The sequence below is a fragment of the Dendrobium catenatum genome, unplaced genomic scaffold (assembly GCF_001605985.2).
Source record: "Dendrobium catenatum unplaced genomic scaffold, ASM160598v2 fragScaff_scaffold_1209, whole genome shotgun sequence".
NCBI lineage: Eukaryota > Viridiplantae > Streptophyta > Magnoliopsida > Asparagales > Orchidaceae > Dendrobium > Dendrobium catenatum.
In genome coordinates this window covers 976,822-996,019 of record NW_021319671.1, presented here as the reverse complement: position 1 = coordinate 996,019, position 19,198 = coordinate 976,822, and the positions used below count along the sequence as shown (strand labels likewise).

The following is a 19,198-nucleotide window of genomic DNA, read 5'->3' as shown; positions in this document are numbered from 1 at the left end:
TGCAAATAGCTTCATAATCTTCCATATTAGCTTAATCTGCGCAGTAAGTAGCTTTGCTTTGCATCCATGGCGGCCAGCAACGAAAGGAGCTTTCTTCGCTCGCATGGCAGCCTTGTTACAGTTTTGAGTATCGACGGAGGAGGCGTGAGAGGAATCATTCCGGCAGTAATTCTTGCCTTTCTTGAAGCCGAGCTGCAGGTAATCACATTAAGGCTTCTTAAAATAATTTTCTAGTTTAAAAATTAAGATTTTTATGCTAAAGAACTGCTTTAAGAAGTATTAAGATGGCTTTCCAACAGCTTCCCAAAGCAGCTTTTTAGTATAAAAATTGAAAATTTTGTACTAGAAAGCTGCTTTAAGAAGCAGTAAAAAAGTCATCCCAAACGAAACCTAAATGTGTTAATTAGGTGCTTGATCATGAGCTAAAATGTTTTCTTTGATGACATTGCAGAAGATTGATGGAGAGGAAGCAAGGCTCGCAGACTACTTTGATGTGATTGCTGGAACAAGCACTGGTGGTCTCGTGACCGCAATGCTAACTGCTCCTAATAAGTGCAAACGTCCACTGTATTCAGCCAAAGAAATCATAAAATTCTACTTAGATAAATCACCTAAAATCTTTCCACGCAGATTATGGTAAGCTTATTCATAAGTGATTTTATTTAATCGCTTCATTAGATTAGTGATATTGCTTCTTAAACTGCAGTCCGTATTTATTTGGCTCAAATTGCTGCTGTTTCGGTCAACTCTGTGGACCCAAATATAATGGAGAGTTCCTCCACTCTCTAATTGAGGATGTTCTTGAAGATACAAAGCTGCATCAAACTCTAACCAACGTTGTAATCCCAACTTTTGATATTGAGCTCCTTCAGCCCACTATCTTTTCCTCATTTGAGGTATTTATAATCAACTTAATTAATTAATTATCTCTAATTAAGCTATAATTATAATCATTTCGAATCTTATAGGCAAAATCTACTCCATCAAAGGATGCTTATTTATCAGACATCTGCATTGGCACCTCAGCTGCACCTGTTTACTTACCTGCTCACTACTTCAAAACCAAAGACTCGAATGGCTTTCCTCGAGAGTTCAATCTCATCGACGGAGGAGTTGCAGCAAATAACCCAGTATGTTAATATATCTCTTATCAGTTAGGTTTAGTTTGGGATGGCTTTCATACTGCTTCTTAAAGCAGCTTTTTACTAGAAAACTGCTTCAAGAAGCAATAAAAAAGCCACCCCAAACAAAACCTTAGTTTGTAGGAAACAAACCAAGGTATATATTCCATTGGTCATGATGTTGTATATATATGAATTTGTACGTACAGACTTTGCTAGCCATGAATATGGTGAGCAAGAACATATTCCAGAAAAGCGAAGATTACTTCAAGATAAAGCCAGTGCAATACGAGAGGTTCCTGGTACTGTCACTCGGCACTGGATCAACCAAGAAGGAAAAATACTACAGTGCAGAAGAAGTAGCTAAGTGGGGAATGCTTCGATCGATGGCTTTGCAATTGTTTTGTTGACCTGCCAATCATCAACATATATTCAGAAGCAAGTACAGACATGGTTGATATAATGCTTTCTGTTCTCTTCAAATCTCTGAAAAAAGAGCAGAACTATCTTCGCATTCAGGATGACACATTGGCTGGAGATGCTTCATCTATGGATATCTCAACAGAGAAGAACCTGAAAGAGTTGGTGAAGATTGGAGAGAAATTGATTGAGAAGCTTTTATCGAGGGTGAATATAGATACTGGGGTGTATGAGCCTGTTAAATGTGGAGGAAATAATAAGCAAGCCTTGGTTGATTTTGCCCGGGATCTTTCAAAACAAAGGAATATGAGAATTCATGGTGCACAAAAGGAAGCAAAACTTCTTTAATTAGGCCATTTTGTATAATTATATTTGTATGCAGGGTCTTGTTTGTACCCACAACTATAAATATTAAATAATGTCACATGGCAAGCCCACATGACACCTTACAATAAGATATATATGATCAGAAGCTTACTTCTCCTTACTTTATGTGTCCCTATGTTTCTCTCATTTCTCAATCAATTTTGCCACTAAGGTCCATATATTGCTCATAAATAAATATAAATTCAATAAAAAGAAAATTTTAGGATTTAAAAGCTTAAATAGCTCATTCAGATGTGCTAAAAGAAATAGTGCATTCAACTCAAACGAAGAAAGAAAAATAGGCTCGAGGAAAAGAGAGGGAGAGAGGAGAGATTATTCTGTGTGGATGCAGAGCGCCTTCAGGAGACCAAGCAAAATGCGTCATGTCACCCCCTGCTCAATACTCGACTCAGTACCGCTCGGTTCCACGGCTCGGTACCGCTGACATGGTGCAGTCTGGTTGGTCTCTGGACGGTGAACTGTGTTCGGCGTCCGCACAGAATAATCTCTCGGAAAAGAGAGGGCAGCGGGCGGGAGAAAAAAATTAGTTTTTTTGTTTTAAATAATTCCAAGGAGAAATTTTAAATAAAAATTTATAAAATAAAAATAGAACAGTTATAAATATATAATAAATATCAAAATTAAAAATTTTAAAAAAAATTCTTTAGGATTTAATTAAATTTCAAATTCAAATTAAAATATAAGCCTGCCTAATATATTTTCTATTGTTCAAATCATGTTTGGAAGTATACATCAATGCAATATTTGACCTTTTTTATTTTTGAATCATATTCATTATCATTTATTTTTAGCTAATTTAAAGCCTAAGTAAACAATTTAATGACGACAAAAGCGGTTTGATCTGTCTCCAAATAAGCCCAAATTAAATAATTAAAGGATGATTAGAGGCTACTGTGGCTGAGAAGATGGATTTGATGTGAAGGAGGTATGAATAATATCAGTGCTTTTCGAATGGTGATTGCATAGAAAGAATAAGTTTAATCAAACGATTAATAAGGTAGATTAAGAGTTGACATAAACATCCTTTTAAGGATGTTGTTTGGGTTGCCCCCAAATATTAACTTGCTTCAGATGATTCTGTTATGGCTTGTTTTTATGTTGTTGTTGAGGAGATTTGTCAATTTTGATTGGATGGTTAGTACAGTACTAAAACTAATTGGTTATATATTTCATAGTTCTTAATATGAAAATCAGAGGAAGTAAAATTTTCACAGAGATTTCTTACTAGACATAATTTCATTAATGTAAGTTCAAGATTGCAAATAGTAAAATTCCTCATAACTTGAAAGATATTAATACAATTTAATTTACTTGAACTACAAAAGACTTTTTTTAATGGTAATAATAGGAGGGGAGTCTCAACATTTCAAATTTTTTATATAGTGATGAGTGTAATATGATGATGGATAGCTTGTAACAAAAATCAAGTGATGATTGGGGATCGACTTTGTTATTCTCCTACTAGGAAGAGATATTTGTAATTAAGAATTTGTAGGTTGGACATGGACCATGGTGATCAAATGTTGATTATTTATAAGTGTTAGATAATGATTGACATGAAATGTCAAACGTTGAGCGTCAATGGAGTATTAGCTCCATTGATATTTGGATATGATGGGAAATTGCATAACCTAAAGGGTGAAAGTGTGAACTAGAATAGTTGTATCTAAAGCCGGCCAGTGGTTGACAAACATTGTACGTCGATCAAAAATATAAGTTGGACGACATGTAGTTAATGTGGAATATCGAAAGTTAGTGTTTATGGTTGCTGGTTTAATGATTCTTTAGATATGAAGGGAGATCATACAATCAAGAGAATAGATGAAGGTTCTTAATGGATTGCAATCACTGACAAGCATCCGAGTGACAAGGAGCATATGCAGTGAGATAACAGTGAGCAACCATCTTGATTTTTATATTAATATGAGAGAAGATTAGACAACTTTAAAGTCAAGTATTAAATGTCAATAGCATACAAATGCTGGATGTTTATTATAAGCAAGCATCAGGTGAGACTAAAGATAAACTTTAGCAATCAAGTGAAAATAGGCACTCAAATTGGCCATTCTATTTATAAGGGAGTGGTCGTACATGCGAGAAATTTGACATTAAACATTGATGGATCACAAATGTCAAACTTCATTCATTGGCAAACATCCAACAATGTTTAATAAAGGATAGTAGAAGTTGAGCGATATATTACGAGCAGTTCGCTTTGTGGTTCTTCTTGCCGAAGAAGAGAGCAAGCGATCGAGAAGATGAGCGTTATGTATTAGTTGTTCGTAGTCATCAAATATCAATTTTGAACAAATGTTGATTAACTATCAATGACAAGTATTAAACAATAGGCAACGATGAGAATCAACATCCTTTGGGGATCAACATCTTAAGGAAAATAACAAGAGGCAACATATATGATTGATAAGATGCATCAAGAAAAACAACAATCATTGATGTTTGTCAAAAGTGGACATCATGCATAACAAGATGAGTACTAAAAGCAAAGAACAAAGATTTGGAAATCTCTATTAATTTCATTTTTTTCTTTTATTGATGAAATTTCGCTTTAAATAGGTAGCAACTAGTCCAATTTATGGATTTCATGAGAGAATATTTGGGTCAGATAATTTGGTTTAAGTTCTTAATAACATATTACCTTAAGAGTTGGTAACATGAATAAAAGCATAATTAAATTTGAGAGAGTAATAATAATAATGCAAATAGATCCGTACTGGCCCAACACTCATATTCTAATAGAGCTATTATTATATGTGGACACCATATGGAAAATCATCTGGTTAAGCGCTCGGTACCGAGCAGTACTTAGCGCGAGTACTAAGCTCGGTACTGAGCATGGTAATTTTTAGAGTGACATGGCACATTTTTATTGGTCTCCGGACACCCTCCAGGCTCCACACAGAATAATAAATCATTCTTCAACAATAAGGCCTACATTTGTTATATTTAAATATGTATAATTTGTATTTTTTAATGGAGGAATATTTATGTCGTTGAGGACATATATTCCTTTAATTACATGTCTGAACTTTGAAGTTTCATCAATCCGGAAGCTCCATTGGTCTCAACAAAACTCTACAAATCTTTTTTGTTACTTATGAGTACAGGTGTAAGTGAGTCGAGTTGATTTTAACTCGGCTCTCTGATGAGCTCGTAAGTCGAGCTTATCGAGCATGTAATTAAGCTCGTTTATTAAATTATCTAGAGTTCGGGCTTATTCTAACTTAATTTGCTAGCTTGTTAGCTAGGTGAGCTACTCAATTTTAAAATATAGTTTTAAAAAATTTTAATATACCCTTTTATTAATAATTTTTTAAGATAATATAAATTTGAGCTTCATAAACGAGTCCAGTCCGAACTTTTCAATTGAATCGAGCTCAAGTTTGTTTTTATACAACAAGTCAAGTTCGAGCTCCGTTTGAGCTCTATAAGAGCTAAACAAGCTCAACTCGATAATGCTACCACTCGACCGACTCGATGACTCATTTACACCTCTACTTAGACATTCAAATTTTATTTAATTCAACTTGAAAGATGAATAAAACTTGGCTAAGATCACTTAATCCTTTATATAAACATGTGAATTAGCCCAATAAAATATGAGCCAACATATAGTAATGACAATAATTTAATATGAATTGAACCAACATTGATGCTTATCAAGCATAAGTTAAGGTGAGCAAGCAACTACATTGTTAATTAGTTGTCATTCTTTAAACGTGCAAGACCAAGAATGGCTCCTCTCCTTGTTTTAATTAAGATCCTCGATTGATGGCTGACCTAAATATTTTATTTTTTTTTTAATTATAACTAATATTTTATTTACAAGTTTTCAACTAAACTTATCTATAAAGGAACGTTCTTAGAATAAAAAATAGGGAATTTTAAAATTTAGGTGTTGCAAACTATCTAGTTTTGACTGCATTCTTTTTCCACTGCAAGCTGATTGTACTGTCGTCGCCAGCCATCATCATCATTTTCTTTTACATTATATTCATTTTATTTCAAGACCAAATGAATAATTTAGTCTACATTCATCCAAAATTGATAATAAAATTTCAATCCTTATCTATCTATTTTTATCAAATTCTTAATAATTTTATCGTGCCATCTACAAATATACGAAAATTCTTATTTATTTTTTGAATGGATATTCATTTTGTAATTAAGATAAAATTTGAATTTCAACGAAATATATTTATATTCTATGTTGTTAAGCTTAAAAAAAAAAAAGAAAGAAAGATATTGGACGGAGTCCACATAGTTTCCAAAATGACTTTGTTCTCAAGCCAAACGAGTTGGCCAAGTTCAAAGCACAGTTAGGCAAATTTTCTACAAAATAATTAGCACTAATTAAACTGTTAACATGCGATTAATTCAAATTTCAGTCGCACGTACGTGTTTGGCTAAGACATCTAATACACGCTTTCTTAGTGATTTACTTGGTACAAATCCTTTTAGTAGACAAGTCTATAAAAACACAAATCATCTTTGCCACAATAAGAACAACAGTAAAGCCAGAGATTAACTAACTGCTAATCTCTTCAATTAGCTTCATAATCACCCTTCTTAGCTTTACTGAATAAGATTTCCAAAGCTTAAGCTGATCAACAGCGTTGAATCAATGGCGAGCAACTTCGAAATCTCCTCTCCTCGCTCTCAAGGTAGTCTTGTTACAGTTCTAAGCATAGACGGAGGAGGGGTAAGAGGAATTATTCCAGGAATCATTCTTGCCTTTCTTGAATCCAAGCTACAAGTAAGAAATTTTTTTTTTCTCTAATCATCTGCTTAATTATGAGTTAATTTGTTTTCTTTTCTTAAACTTTTTGAAGTATAATTAATTAAGAGAGGGGGTTGGGTTATTACAGGAGCTTGATGGAGAAGAAGCAAGGCTTGCAGACTATTTTGATGTGATTGCTGGAACAAGCACCGGTGGTTTAGTGACCACAATGCTAACTGCTCCTAATAAGAGCAATCGGCCAATGTATTCAGCCAAAGATATCAAAGATTTCTTTTTAAAGCAATCGCCTAAGATCTTTCCTCAAAATGGGTTAGTTGAACCATAAGTACTTAGGCTTTATTTAGGATGACTTTCTTACTGCTTTTTAAAATAACTTTCTAATAACAGTAAGAAAACTGTCACAAACAAAACTTTAATTTTGTCATTTGGGACTTTATTATTAAGAGATTGTTCATAAAAACTGTATCTAATATTCTACAAATTGAACTCTTTTTCAGTCTACAGAGTTTAATCTTATGAGTGAAAGTTTATTAACATATCATTTAGGTTTTATTTGGGACGGCTTTCTTATTGCTTCTTAAATCAATTTTTCAGTATAAAATTTTTAATTTTTAAATTAAAAAGTTGTTTTAAGAAATAATAAAAAAACCATCTCAAATGAAGCTATAATTATCGATATGATGCTAAGCTTTGTACTCTCATATATTTTAACAATCTATTTTAACTAAACTCTAGCTTATTTTTATGCTTATTAGTAGCAGGTTAAAAGCGCAGGTTGCAGGAAATACAGCCACATATTTCAGAAAAGAAACACAATAAGAAAGATAAATTAATTTCATGTTTTTTTTTTTTTTTTTTTGGTTTTACTGATATAGAAACAAATTAAAATGCAGCGGCTTGGGGTTATTTGGCTCAGCTAGGAGCATTTTCAGTGCAATTTCTGGGCCTAAATATGATGGAAAGTACCTACACTCTCTGGTTAAAGATATTCTTGGAGATACAAAGCTTCATCAAACTCTAACCAATGTAGTTATCCCAACTTTTGATATTAAGCTCCTTCAACCCACAATCTTCTCCTCATTTGAGGTAAATTTATACTAATTAATCTATAGTTAAATTTCTGAATTTATACAGACTTTGCTTGCCATGAATATTGTGAGCAAGAACATTTTCCTGGAAAGCCAAGATTACTTTCCTATAAATCCAGTGGAATACAGCAAGTTTCTTGTACTTTCTGTTGGTACTGGATCAGCCAAGGCAGAAGAGAACTACAATGCAAAAGATGCAGCTAAGTGGGGAGTGCTTCGATGGCTTTATAACAATGGTGACACGCCAATCATCGACATATATTCACAAGCAAGCGCAGACATGGTTGATATCATGACTTGCATTCTCTTCAAAACTCTACATTCAGAGAAAAATTATCTTCGCATTCAGGTAAAAAGAAGAAGAAGAGAAGAAGCTCTAATATTTGGTTTAAGTAGTTTTAAGAAAGAGATTAATTTGTTTAAAATTGTGATTAAACAGGATGACACATTGATGGGGAGCACATCATCAGTGGACATCTCAACGACAGAGAACTTAGAAGAGTTGGTGAAGATTGGAGAGAATTTGATTAAGAAGAATGTGTCGAGGGTGAATATAGAGACTGGGATATATGAGCCTGTCAAAGGTGGAGGAACTAATGAAGAAGCCTTGATTCACTTTGCACACTTACTTTCAATGGAAAGGAAGAGAAGAATTAATGGTACAAAAATGGCAGCCGCTGCTTAACATGTTATCCTTCATTAGTTTGCTTGTTGTACTTTCTTAGTCAAAAAAATTTAATCTTTTTACTAAAAATCCGGTTTAAGAAGCCCTAAGAAAGCCATTTCAAATAAAGCCTTGGGCATGTTAAAGAGCATGTTAGCTTCGCATCCTCTAAGGACGTGCAATTTTATCTTTATTAACGTGTAGACCCCGTGGGTTTTATCTTAAAAAAAAAAACATGTAAGATTAATTGTAATGCATGATTCCTTTGAACGTAGCAGATCAATTCATATAATATATAAATGTGATTTCTAATGCAAGCAAGTCAAAAAAGCTAATTATGATCATCAACAGTGGCAGAGCCATAAATTTTATTCTGATGGGCCTAATTTAAAATAGTTAAATTTGTCATCTCATTTGGAATGTTAGAATATATTAAAACAGTTCTGTTTTTTTTTTTTCTCATTATTATATCCAAGAGGAGAATGCAAATAGCATGGCCTTTAGAGGTTATAAGACATAAACATCGACCACGGGCGGTCTTTGTTTGGGGGCGCGCGAGACACGAGAGAAAGAAAAAATGAAAATCGTGCTCGAGGTCATGAGTCGTGAGAGAGAATCAAATGGGGAAAAAATCATTGATGTTTTTCATGTGTCCAAAAAAAGATGTTGGTGACTATTTTGGATTAATAAATAATTTAAAAATGAAGAATTACAAAAATTAGAGCAGGTTCCCTCGTTGGCGAAATTTTTGCTCTGTTAAGCAATTAAAACAATCAACTTTAAGCCCCTTTAGACTTTTAGTTTTAGCTTCAGTCATATTTTTAGAGGAGATCTCTCAAACTTGTTGACCAAAATCTATTTTCATCATTCTGTTAGTTATGAAAAGTCTTTCATGCCTCTCTCTTTCAATATTTTATCCGGACCATCAATAAATGACCCGACATAGCAACTTAATATAGACTCGACACAAAAAATTCAGATTCGAGTTCACAAAATTAGTTTTTTTAGTTGTGTTTGGTTCCAAAATTCTGAATTGTTCAATTATTTATTGAGTTTGGATTGAATCGAAAAGCTGATTTTAATTAAGCATGTCACCAATAGCACATGAGAGTGAGTCGATGAGAATTAATGGTGCAAAAATGATCACTCGAAATCATATGTTTTATCATGAAGGATATTTAAATGTTATATATTAAAATTTAAAATATATTCTGATTAAAATTGGGTTAGGACATCCTACCCAATTTTAATCTATTTTTTAATTGCATTTATTCATATAAAAATAATTATATATAATTTAATTATCCAGCGGATTTCATTAATATTGTTTTCTAAAGTGATAATATAGAAAAATATACAGCGGTGAATTAACAAAAAAAAGGTTCATACTTAATATAATTATTTAATAATTTGTTAAAATATTGTAAATAGTCAAGAAAAAAATAAGAGCAGAAAAGCCAGCGGCCATTATTTAAGAGGGGGCGTCGCACTCAGAAGTACAGAATGCTGATTGCCAGCTTATTAATCCACATTACTGCTTTTATATTTAATTTTTTATATTTAAGTATGTATATACTTTTAAATATAAAAATTAATATTAAATTTTTTGGTTAAATATGTAATTAAAATTATATAAACATTTTAAGAATATAATATTTATTCTACATGTTTATATAAAATATTATTAAATATTTAATTAAAATTTTAACTTAAATGTTAACAGAAAATATAAAAGCAAAATATTTTAAATATTTAATCAATCGCTATAATGTTAACAATTTAATTAAAACTTATAACATATTAAATTAGGATTTTTTTAATACTAATCAAGTTTTTTTAGTAATTATCATTAAATAAAAAAAATATATACAAATATTAAACATAAAAAATTGAATATTAAACTATTCCTTCTTAAATTAAAAATACTTGCTTGTAAAATCAAACTTCTCTCTACTTGTTTATAATCAGATTTTTTTTATCAAACACTAAAAATAATATATTTCTATATTTCCCTAAAAACACGCTAATCTAATAATCTAATTACCATTTTCTTAAGAAAATATTAACTAAATTAGCATTTTTGTTCTTTTAAAATATTTTTATAATCATACATTTTTTACATAATTAATTTTTATTTAAGCTCCTATTTAATTTTCTGTGTTAGTTTAATTATATGTATAATAAGTGTTTAAAACAATTAATAAGATAAATAAAAAAGTATGGCTATTATATCTCTTGATGGAAATGTTCTTATGCTTCTATTATGAGCCACCATCTACTAATAGCTTTCTTTGTTGGTTAAAATTCATTTAAAACCCTAAACTGTGAGAAAATGGCTGACATTCGTTGAAATTGGATCACTCATTATCCCTATTTGGGTTTCTTTTACTAATCTGAGACTGCATCTCTTTGCCCCTAGGATTCTCCATGAACTTGGTTCCATGTTCGGTGGACCCCTGAAAATTGATCAGGCTACCTCCTCTGGTAGGCGGATGTCGATTGCACGTGTCTTGGTGGAATTGGATGTTACCAAAGTTTTTCCTGATAATGTTTGGTTGGCTCTGAGGGCTTGGGTTATATCCAAATGGTTGAGATGGAGCCTTTTCCATTTTATTGATCTTACTGTAAGTCTTTGGGCCATTTGAAGCATGAATGCCCACTTCTTCATCCCCATTTGCCCCGTGTTCCGGAGGAGGTCGTTTCTCCTATAGTTGAGCAGTCTGTTAAGGGTAATTGTTTGGCTCCAATTGGTCAGGTTTGTGATTTACCTGTTTCTTTGCCTCCTGGGGGTCCTGTTGTGTCGGATATTGGTATCGGTGCTTTAGCTGATGTGGTTTATGATCCTGTTGAGCATGAGTCTATTCGAGGTGATTTAGTTATTCCTAATCCTATGTGTCAGTCATTGTCTCTGGTGGGTATTGGGGTTGAGGGTGTTGATCCGGTTGGATTTACTGCGCATTCTAATGCTGTTGTTTCTTCTGTTACTCCTCTTTCTCCTGTTGTTTTGGTGGATTCGATTGATGTGTTGGAATTTCCTATCCAGCTTGTTAATGTCAGTGAGGTGGGTGTTTCTTACCCCGATCTCTCCCCTGTTGCCTGTATTAATGGTGTTTTGGTGGATTCCGGTGTTGTGTATGTTGTTGTTTCTCCGAATGTACCCCATGTCATTGTGTCTGTGAATGATATAAATTGTTCTGTTAATCTTAATGATAGTCCTATTTATGGTGGTGGGGCGGAGTTGTCTGTTGAAAATTCTGCTTTTTTAGTTGATAGTGGTGTTAGAGCTTTGATTGTTGTTGTGGAAGCAAGTGTTGTGACGCAACTAGTGCATGTGTCTATTTCTGTCATTTCAAATGTTAATTTGTTAACCAGTGTTGTTAAAGATTATGTTCGGTGGCAATATGATTGGTTGCATGATGACATGACAATGGATAGTGGGGAAGATTTTATTGATATTATCTTGGAAACAGGCTCGCTCGATAATTATGGGAGGCAACATAAATGAAAAACCAAGAAGTATGACTTTTTTATTTTGGAAGTGTTTTGACTTTCTTATTTTGGAAGTTTGTTTCTATTTCGGTTTTTGCTACTTTGGTTGTGATGATGGATTTAACGGTATGGACGATGAGAAAGCAGTTTTGCTGCTGCGCCTTGAATGGCCAGGATTGGTTGGCACCCTTGGTGGCTCGTTTTTTGGCAGCTTCTCGGCTTGGATGTTTTGTCTGTCCTCCTTAGATGGCCCCTCCATGGCAACTAGTTGTCTGTCTGAGTCCGAGATTTTCTGTTTGTGCCTATCTAACTCTAATTTTGTCTCTCTGTTGTTGTTTTATTTTTCATTGATTGTATTCTTTTTTGATGTGGCCCTGTTTGGGATTCTTTGTTGTATCTTTATCTTGAAATGGATTTTAATTTGCTTTAAAAAAAAATTCAAGGCCAGTGATGGTTCAAAACTTAAACCTTTTGTTATTTTTTTTTAATTATAAACTTTTAATGCGACAAATAATAAAAAAAATTAATTAATATGATATTTGAATAATAATTATAAGATAATTACCTAATACTATAAAATGTCACTCAAATTTATTTTTTTATAAGATAAAATAATATTATCATGTATCTGTGATCAAATATTTTTATTTTCTTATCATATTTTCTATAATGATCCTAAGATAGAAAAATCTATCAGATAGTCTGGCTGAATTTAAATGCGAGCATATGGAAGCACCTACATTTAATTCTTTATACCTCTTCTCATAGAAATCTATGAAAGTTTTTGTCCTTTATCTCTCGCTCTCTCCACTTCTTAAATTCCTCGTAAAAATAATATAACAACTCTCAACCATCATCATTAAAGCAACTAGATAGGCGAATTCAAGGAACTTTTATTAGGTCCGGTGTAAGGACGGAACGTCGGGTCATCGGGTCAGAGAAAAAATCCCGTCAAAAAATTCGGTATTTGCTCGGTATTGCTAGGTATTATTTAATAATAACGATGAATATCGTTCTGTGAAGATCAATACCGAGTTATATCGAGCTATACCGAGCAATACCGAATTATACCGAGTTTTTTCTAGGAAAAACTCGGTACAACTTTTGTATAACTCGGTATTGCTCGGTATAACTCGGTATTGGATCTTCACGTGATGGTATTCCTTGTTATTGTTTGATATTGCTCGGTATTTCTCATTTTTTGGCACGATTTGGCCTCCGACCGGACGTTCCTCTACGTCCGGTCGGAGGACGTAATAATTGTTCGAATTCAAGAAAGTTTTAATTGGAGAAAATAATTGCGGGTCTTGTACTTATGAGATTAATTGCTGATAGGCTCATTGAGGAATTAGCTATGCCGCCATGCACCTCTAATGAAATATGAGCGGCTAGATATCTCGTTCCAAAAAAACTATTTTAGTATTTTTTATTTATTTAATTTATCTCCGAGAATTCTGACATATTAAAATTAATATTTTATAACATATATTCTGCAAGAGTCGTGAATCGTGATGAAATGGAATGAGTAGAATATAATAAAAATTTATTGTTTTTAACCTTATTAGTTCATTAAATGTGCCTCGTAATGCAAAAATATAAATTTTAATATAATTTAATGTGCATCATTTGGACTTGTTCAAAAGAGATGAGATGAATCATTCACCTCTCTATTAAAAAATAGAACACAACTTGCCAGTAGTTTAGTTTTTTTTTTTTTTTGCAGTTGAATTTGAATATGTTGATTTTGCTGATAGATTTAATATTTTAAGAAAAATAAATAAAAATTTCTCAATATAAAAATTAATGTGAGTATATTTAAATTTAGTATTTTTAAAAATATATTTGATTTTTTTATTAAAAAAAACTAATATGACAGTCTCAAATTGGAGAACTTATTAAATGTGGAGTTGGGATGCATTTGGACTTAGGGGCAGAATCAATCTTAATTTTTAGGGTGGGGAGAACTTATAAGTAAAAGTATAAAGATTTTTTTTTTTTTCAAAAATTTTCTTGCAATCAAAATTTATACCGGGGGCGCTGTCCCTTGATCTTTATTTATTCATATCATTGATCGTTGTACGCTTTGTAGATATATCGGGGGTCCAAGGGGGGCAATGCCCCCTGACAGAGTTTGACCTGTTCGGTCAAGTGGTGGGGTCATGGGACAGTGCCCCTACGTGGGTTTTATCTTTGAATTCTCTTTACTATTTCTCTTCTTATTTGGTTCATCATTCTCTAACAATAACACATCTACACAATGTGTTTAATTATGCTGAGGCAATTACCTAAAGACCAAAGTATTTTATAACTTTTAATGAAGTCAATCGCCCGAAAATTCTTATAATAAAAACTAAAAAATAGATGCAATTGAACAAATTATCCAAAGGATCATATAATAAAAAATTGTTATTTTAGTGGGGATAAATTACCTGTGCTTAAGGTGGATCCACCCCTATTTTGACTGCAATGAAATTAAATCACATGGCTTTTATACAATATGTGAATTATGCACATCCTAGATACGGGTTCTACACATAATATGTATAAATTACGTGATTTGATTTCATTGAAATCCAAATACAAGCTATATCCGAACTCCGCACGAAATAACTTGTACTCAAACTCAGGTTATAACTTTACTTGCTATGGCTTCAGGCCAGCTATCATTGACTTGCACCATTAATTACAAGAAGAAAAAAAAGTTATAACCTACAACTACTTCAGCTAGGCATAATTACGGATAATATAATTTAGGTCAACGTCATCCAACCCCTCACATTCTTCTCTTCAACAAGAAAGCTCTACTATAAATATTGGGAATTCATGAGTTAATTACAGCATATCAGAAATCATTTATAGCTACTAATTATCTTTTAATTAAAGCTTTGCATCAATGGCGACAAAGGAAGATAGCTCCTCTTCGCCCTCACCCAAAGCTTCTCCTAGCTTTGCTGGTCTCACACAGATTACTGTTCTAAGCATAGATGGAGGAGGTGTGAGAGGAATTATTCCAGGAACCATTCTTGCTTTTCTTGAATCCAAGCTGCAGGCATGTTGCTAAACTCATGTAATTAGCTTCTTAATCATTTAACATTAATGTCTTTCCAGCCGTCAAAGGGAGATTTACAAGTTGTTTTCATATAGAAAAGATCCTTCAACAATCTTAAGGGGCTCTTTGGATACAGGATTTATGCAGAATTTATGCTAAATCCTGTTTGGCCAAACAGGATTTAGGGATAAATCCTTCTTTAACATATTTATTAAATTTGAGAGTTTGGCGGATTTACGAGATTTGGCCGAAGAAGGGCGTGAATGGAAGAAAGATGGCTACCTTCGCAACAAGAAAGCTTCCATCGTCGTCGTTACTTTCGATCGAACAAACGAACTAGGAGGAGGTCAGACTTCGGATCCGACTAGAAGAAACATCGTCGAAGGAGTTATTTAGCCACTCCTTCAAATTAACTCTGTTTGTCATGCCAAGGAGAAATTATTAAGTGCTCAGTCCCACGTTAACATAACTTATATTTAAATGAACTAACCGTCTTAATTATATAACTTACTAATTATAATTAGAATTTATATATAACTTATATTTAAAATACAAATAAAAATTAAAATTCAAATTAAAGTTGATTTTTTTAATGAACTAACCGCCTTAAATTCTAAGTTACATTGTCTAAGGCTCCACAAAATTTAACGGGATTTAATATTTTTCTTATCAAACAATTTTCAGGATTTAATAAATCTTACTAAAGTTAAATCCAACTTGTTGCCAAACAGTCCCTAATAGTTCCATTCATTTTTTGCTAAAAAATGAATTAATTGCAGGAGCTTGATGGAGAGAATGTAAGGATTGCAGACTACTTTGATGTGATTGCAGGAACAAGCACTGGAGGCTTGGTCACCACAATGCTAACTGCTCCAAACAAATCTAATCGTCCCCTCTATTCAGCCAAAGATATCAACGACTTCTATCTAAAGAACTCACCAAAGATCTTTCCTCAGAAAATGTAAGCATGTAAGTTATAGAAGCTTTGATTTCATCAAGGATTGATTAGCTAATTGTTTATATACAAATGAACTGTTGCAGGGCAGGATTATTTGGCACGACAAGTAATTTAGTTAGTGAATTTGCTGGGCCTAAATACGATGGGAAATACCTCCATTCTCTAATTAAAGGCATTCTTGGAGATACAAAGCTTCATCAAACTCTAACCAATGTTGTCATCCCAACTTTCGATATCAAGCTCCTTCAACCCACTATCTTCTCCTCATTCGAGGTACGTACTATTGATTTAGGCTTCATTTGGGACTTCTTCTTGCTTCTTAAAATAGCTTTTAAGTAGAAAGCTGCTTTAAGAAGCAATAAGAAAGTCATCCCAAACAAATTCTTAATTAATATCTGGCTAATTAGCCATCATTAATTATTAATCTCAGTTTAATTTGTTTTATTTATGTATAGGTAGAAGCCACACCTTTAAAGGATGCTAATTTATCAGATATCTGCATTGGCACTTCAGCTGCACCAACTTACTTACCTGCTCACTACTTTGAAACTAAAGACTCAAAAGGCAAAACTCGAAGCTTCAATCTTGCTGATGGAGGACTTGCAGCAAATAATCCTGTAATTATGCTTAAACATAAATTTTACTCTATGCATTTAGACTTTTTTGGGATGATTTTCTTACTGATTCTTAAAACAGTTTTTTAATATAAAAATATACTTTGAAAAGTAATTAAAAAGCTGTCCCATACCTAAGCCTTGGCTTATTAAGCAAAGTAATATAAATCAAACTATTTTGTTTGTATTCAAGTCATTAATTTATTGAGCCGAATATGATTAAACATGCGCAATGAGTTTTTTCGATAGCCCAACTAATAATTAACCACTTGTTTGTAAATATACAGACTTTGCTTGCAATAAATATGGTGAGTAAGAGCATATTCAAGCAACTGCAAGAAGATTTCCCAGTAAAACCAGCTGAATATAGCAAGTTTCTTGTGCTATCTCTTGGTACTGGAGCAGCCAAACTGGAAGAGAAGTACGACGCAAAAAGTGCAGCAAAGTGGGGTGTTCTTCCATGGCTATATCTCAATGGCCATACACCCATTATTGATATGTACTCTCAAGCAAGTGCAGATATGGCTGACATACTAACATCCATACTCTTCCAAACTTTGCATTCTGAGCAAAATTATCTTCGCCTTCAGGTAATTTTTGAAAAGAGATATAGGCTTCGTTTGGGACGGCTTTCTTATTGTTTCAGCTTTATGAAACAGTAAGAAAGCTGTCCCAAATGAAGACGTAGTTTGATTTTGATTGTTATATTAATGAGAATTGACTTGCAGGACGATACACTGAGTGGAAACTCAGCATCTGTGGATATATCGACTAAGGAGAACCTGGAGGGGTTGGTTAAGATAGGAAATAATCTGTTGAAGAAGCCAGTTTCAAGGGTCAATATAGAGACCGGAAGATATGAGCCTGTTGAAGGCGAAGGAACAAATGAGGAAGCTCTTATCCGATTTGCGAAGTTGCTTTCAGATGAAAGGAAGAGGAGGACTAATGGCGCAAAGTAGGATGATTTTTTCTTGATGTTTTGAATAAGTGAGAAGATCTGAGGTGACAGATATGTGGTGAATAAATGTCATTTTCCTCTAATGAATGAGTAGTTAAAGTAATGATATTATTTTAATCCTTCAATTATCAAACTTGTCTTTTTTGTTACAGTACAAAGACTGCACTTATATTTCTTTTTTTTGTTAAATATCTTCAAAAGATAAGACATGGCTAACTTGTCTTATGCATGACAAGACATGTGTCATACTTATTTTATATGTCACATGGTCACATGACATATAAAAAAAAATAGTTAGAATAAATTATTTGTGAATTAGAAGTTCATTCTCTCAAGTTAATGATGTAGATTTTATTTGGTATAATTTTTTACTTAAGTAAATATTTAATATAAAAAATTTTAAATTTTGAAATTTTTATACTAAAATTTTATCTTAAAATGTAATAAGAAAATCGTCTCAAATAAAGCCTTCACTTGCTAAGGACAATTTTTAGAATAAAATATAGACATATTTGAGTTTTTTGTTAAGGCCAAATTTTATAAGGGAGTAATATTATTTTCAAAATTAATAAAAGGAGTATTAATTAATTAAAATTTAGAAAAGAACAAATACGTTATTCAATTTGACGTATTATTCATATAACAAATAGAGAGAGGGTATGCGTCATTTTAAATGGCGTATTACTCACATAAAACTTATAAGAGAGAGAGGGGAGAGAGAGAGGGGCACGTAAGAGGGAATAATGGCAGCGGGAGAGAGAGGGTAGATGGCAGGGTATGCGCCTAAAGGCCGAATTTCAAAAAGGAGCATAGTTTGTGTGTAACTAAGCAAAAAAAAGTGTAATTTTTAAATAATTTAAAAATGAAAAAATACGCTAAATAATTTGGTGTTTTTTGTAGTAAACATAATTAATTAAGAATACGCCGAATTGTTTGACTTTCTCTCTAAAAAATGTCATATATTTAGACGTATTCTTAAAAAACGCCAAAAATAAGAGGGTATTTCTCATTTTGTTGTGCCGGGAGGAGAGAGAGAGACCAGGAATAAGGGGCAAATTATTGCATCCGGTCACCTGACATCCGGACAACCAATCCGGATGCGCCACATCACTCAAATACATCGGGACCCAGTGTATTTTGCTGATGTGGCGTGTCTGGATTGGTGTCCGGACGTATCCGGACACCGGACGCAATAATTTGCCGGAATAAGGAGAGAGAAATGTGGGGTGAGAGAAACAGACATAAAATATGTTTTATAAAGTTATAAGGTTATTTAAATTAACTTACAAAGTTTTTAATTTTAATTTATAATTAGATAAAGTTATAAAGTTATTAATTTTGATTAATAATTATAACTATATTAATTTATAAATTAATAAGTTTATAACTTAATATAATTATAAATTTAATTAGTGTTATATCATCAAAAAGGTATCTTGACCGGGCAGAAATCTCGAGGCAAAATGAAGTTAGAAATTTCAAAAATAAAATCTAAGATGGTCTGCACTCCGATTTAAACAAACTTAAAGTCGAACTAATCTTCTCGATGAGACGAACCCAACGACACCAAATTCGACTCAATCTGAGCCCAAATGGGTTCAAATTGAAAACTCGAAAAAAATTTTGAACTTGAAATTTTTATATTAAAAAATATATTTTAAAAAAATAATAAGAAAATCATCCCAAATAAA

At 32.7% G+C, this 19,198-nt stretch overlaps 2 protein-coding genes and 1 pseudogene across 2 annotated transcripts; all 3 read left to right on the top strand.

Moving 5' to 3' along the window:
• Positions 1–1,889, top strand: LOC110101557 (annotated as a pseudogene).
• Positions 1,890–6,570: 4,681 nt separating this feature from the next.
• Positions 6,571–8,460, top strand: LOC110101600 (patatin-like protein 2). Its single transcript, XM_020829567.1, has 5 exons — positions 6,571–6,702; positions 6,815–6,996; positions 7,608–7,773; positions 7,822–8,124; positions 8,215–8,460. The coding sequence occupies exons 1-5, from the start codon at positions 6,571–6,573 to the stop codon at positions 8,458–8,460; spliced, it is 1,029 nt and encodes a 342-aa protein (XP_020685226.1).
• A 6,325-nt stretch (positions 8,461–14,785) lies between these two features.
• On the top strand, positions 14,786–17,615 carry LOC110101556 (patatin-like protein 2). Its single transcript, XM_020829493.2, has 6 exons — positions 14,786–14,977; positions 15,757–15,938; positions 16,019–16,208; positions 16,391–16,552; positions 16,837–17,139; positions 17,278–17,615. The coding sequence occupies exons 1-6, from the start codon at positions 14,822–14,824 to the stop codon at positions 17,506–17,508; spliced, it is 1,224 nt and encodes a 407-aa protein (XP_020685152.1). The 5' UTR covers positions 14,786–14,821; the 3' UTR covers positions 17,509–17,615.
• Positions 17,616–19,198: the final 1,583 nt, after the last annotated feature.

Bases quoted from the DNA above. Each gene is read 5' to 3' on its own strand.
- LOC110101600 (XM_020829567.1), top strand. From the start codon at position 6,571: ATGGCGAGCAACTTCGAAATCTCCTCTCCTCGCTCTCAAGGTAGTCTT. The intron at 6,997-7,607 runs GTTAGTTGAACC...TGGCTCAGCTAG, and splicing joins AAGATCTTTCCTCAAAATGG to GAGCATTTTCAGTGCAATTT. The intron at 8,125-8,214 runs GTAAAAAGAAGA...GTGATTAAACAG, and splicing joins AAAATTATCTTCGCATTCAG to GATGACACATTGATGGGGAG.
- LOC110101556 (XM_020829493.2), top strand. From the start codon at position 14,822: ATGGCGACAAAGGAAGATAGCTCCTCTTCGCCCTCACCCAAAGCTTCT. The intron at 14,978-15,756 runs GCATGTTGCTAA...AATTAATTGCAG, and splicing joins TTCTTGAATCCAAGCTGCAG to GAGCTTGATGGAGAGAATGT. The intron at 17,140-17,277 runs GTAATTTTTGAA...ATTGACTTGCAG, and splicing joins AAAATTATCTTCGCCTTCAG to GACGATACACTGAGTGGAAA.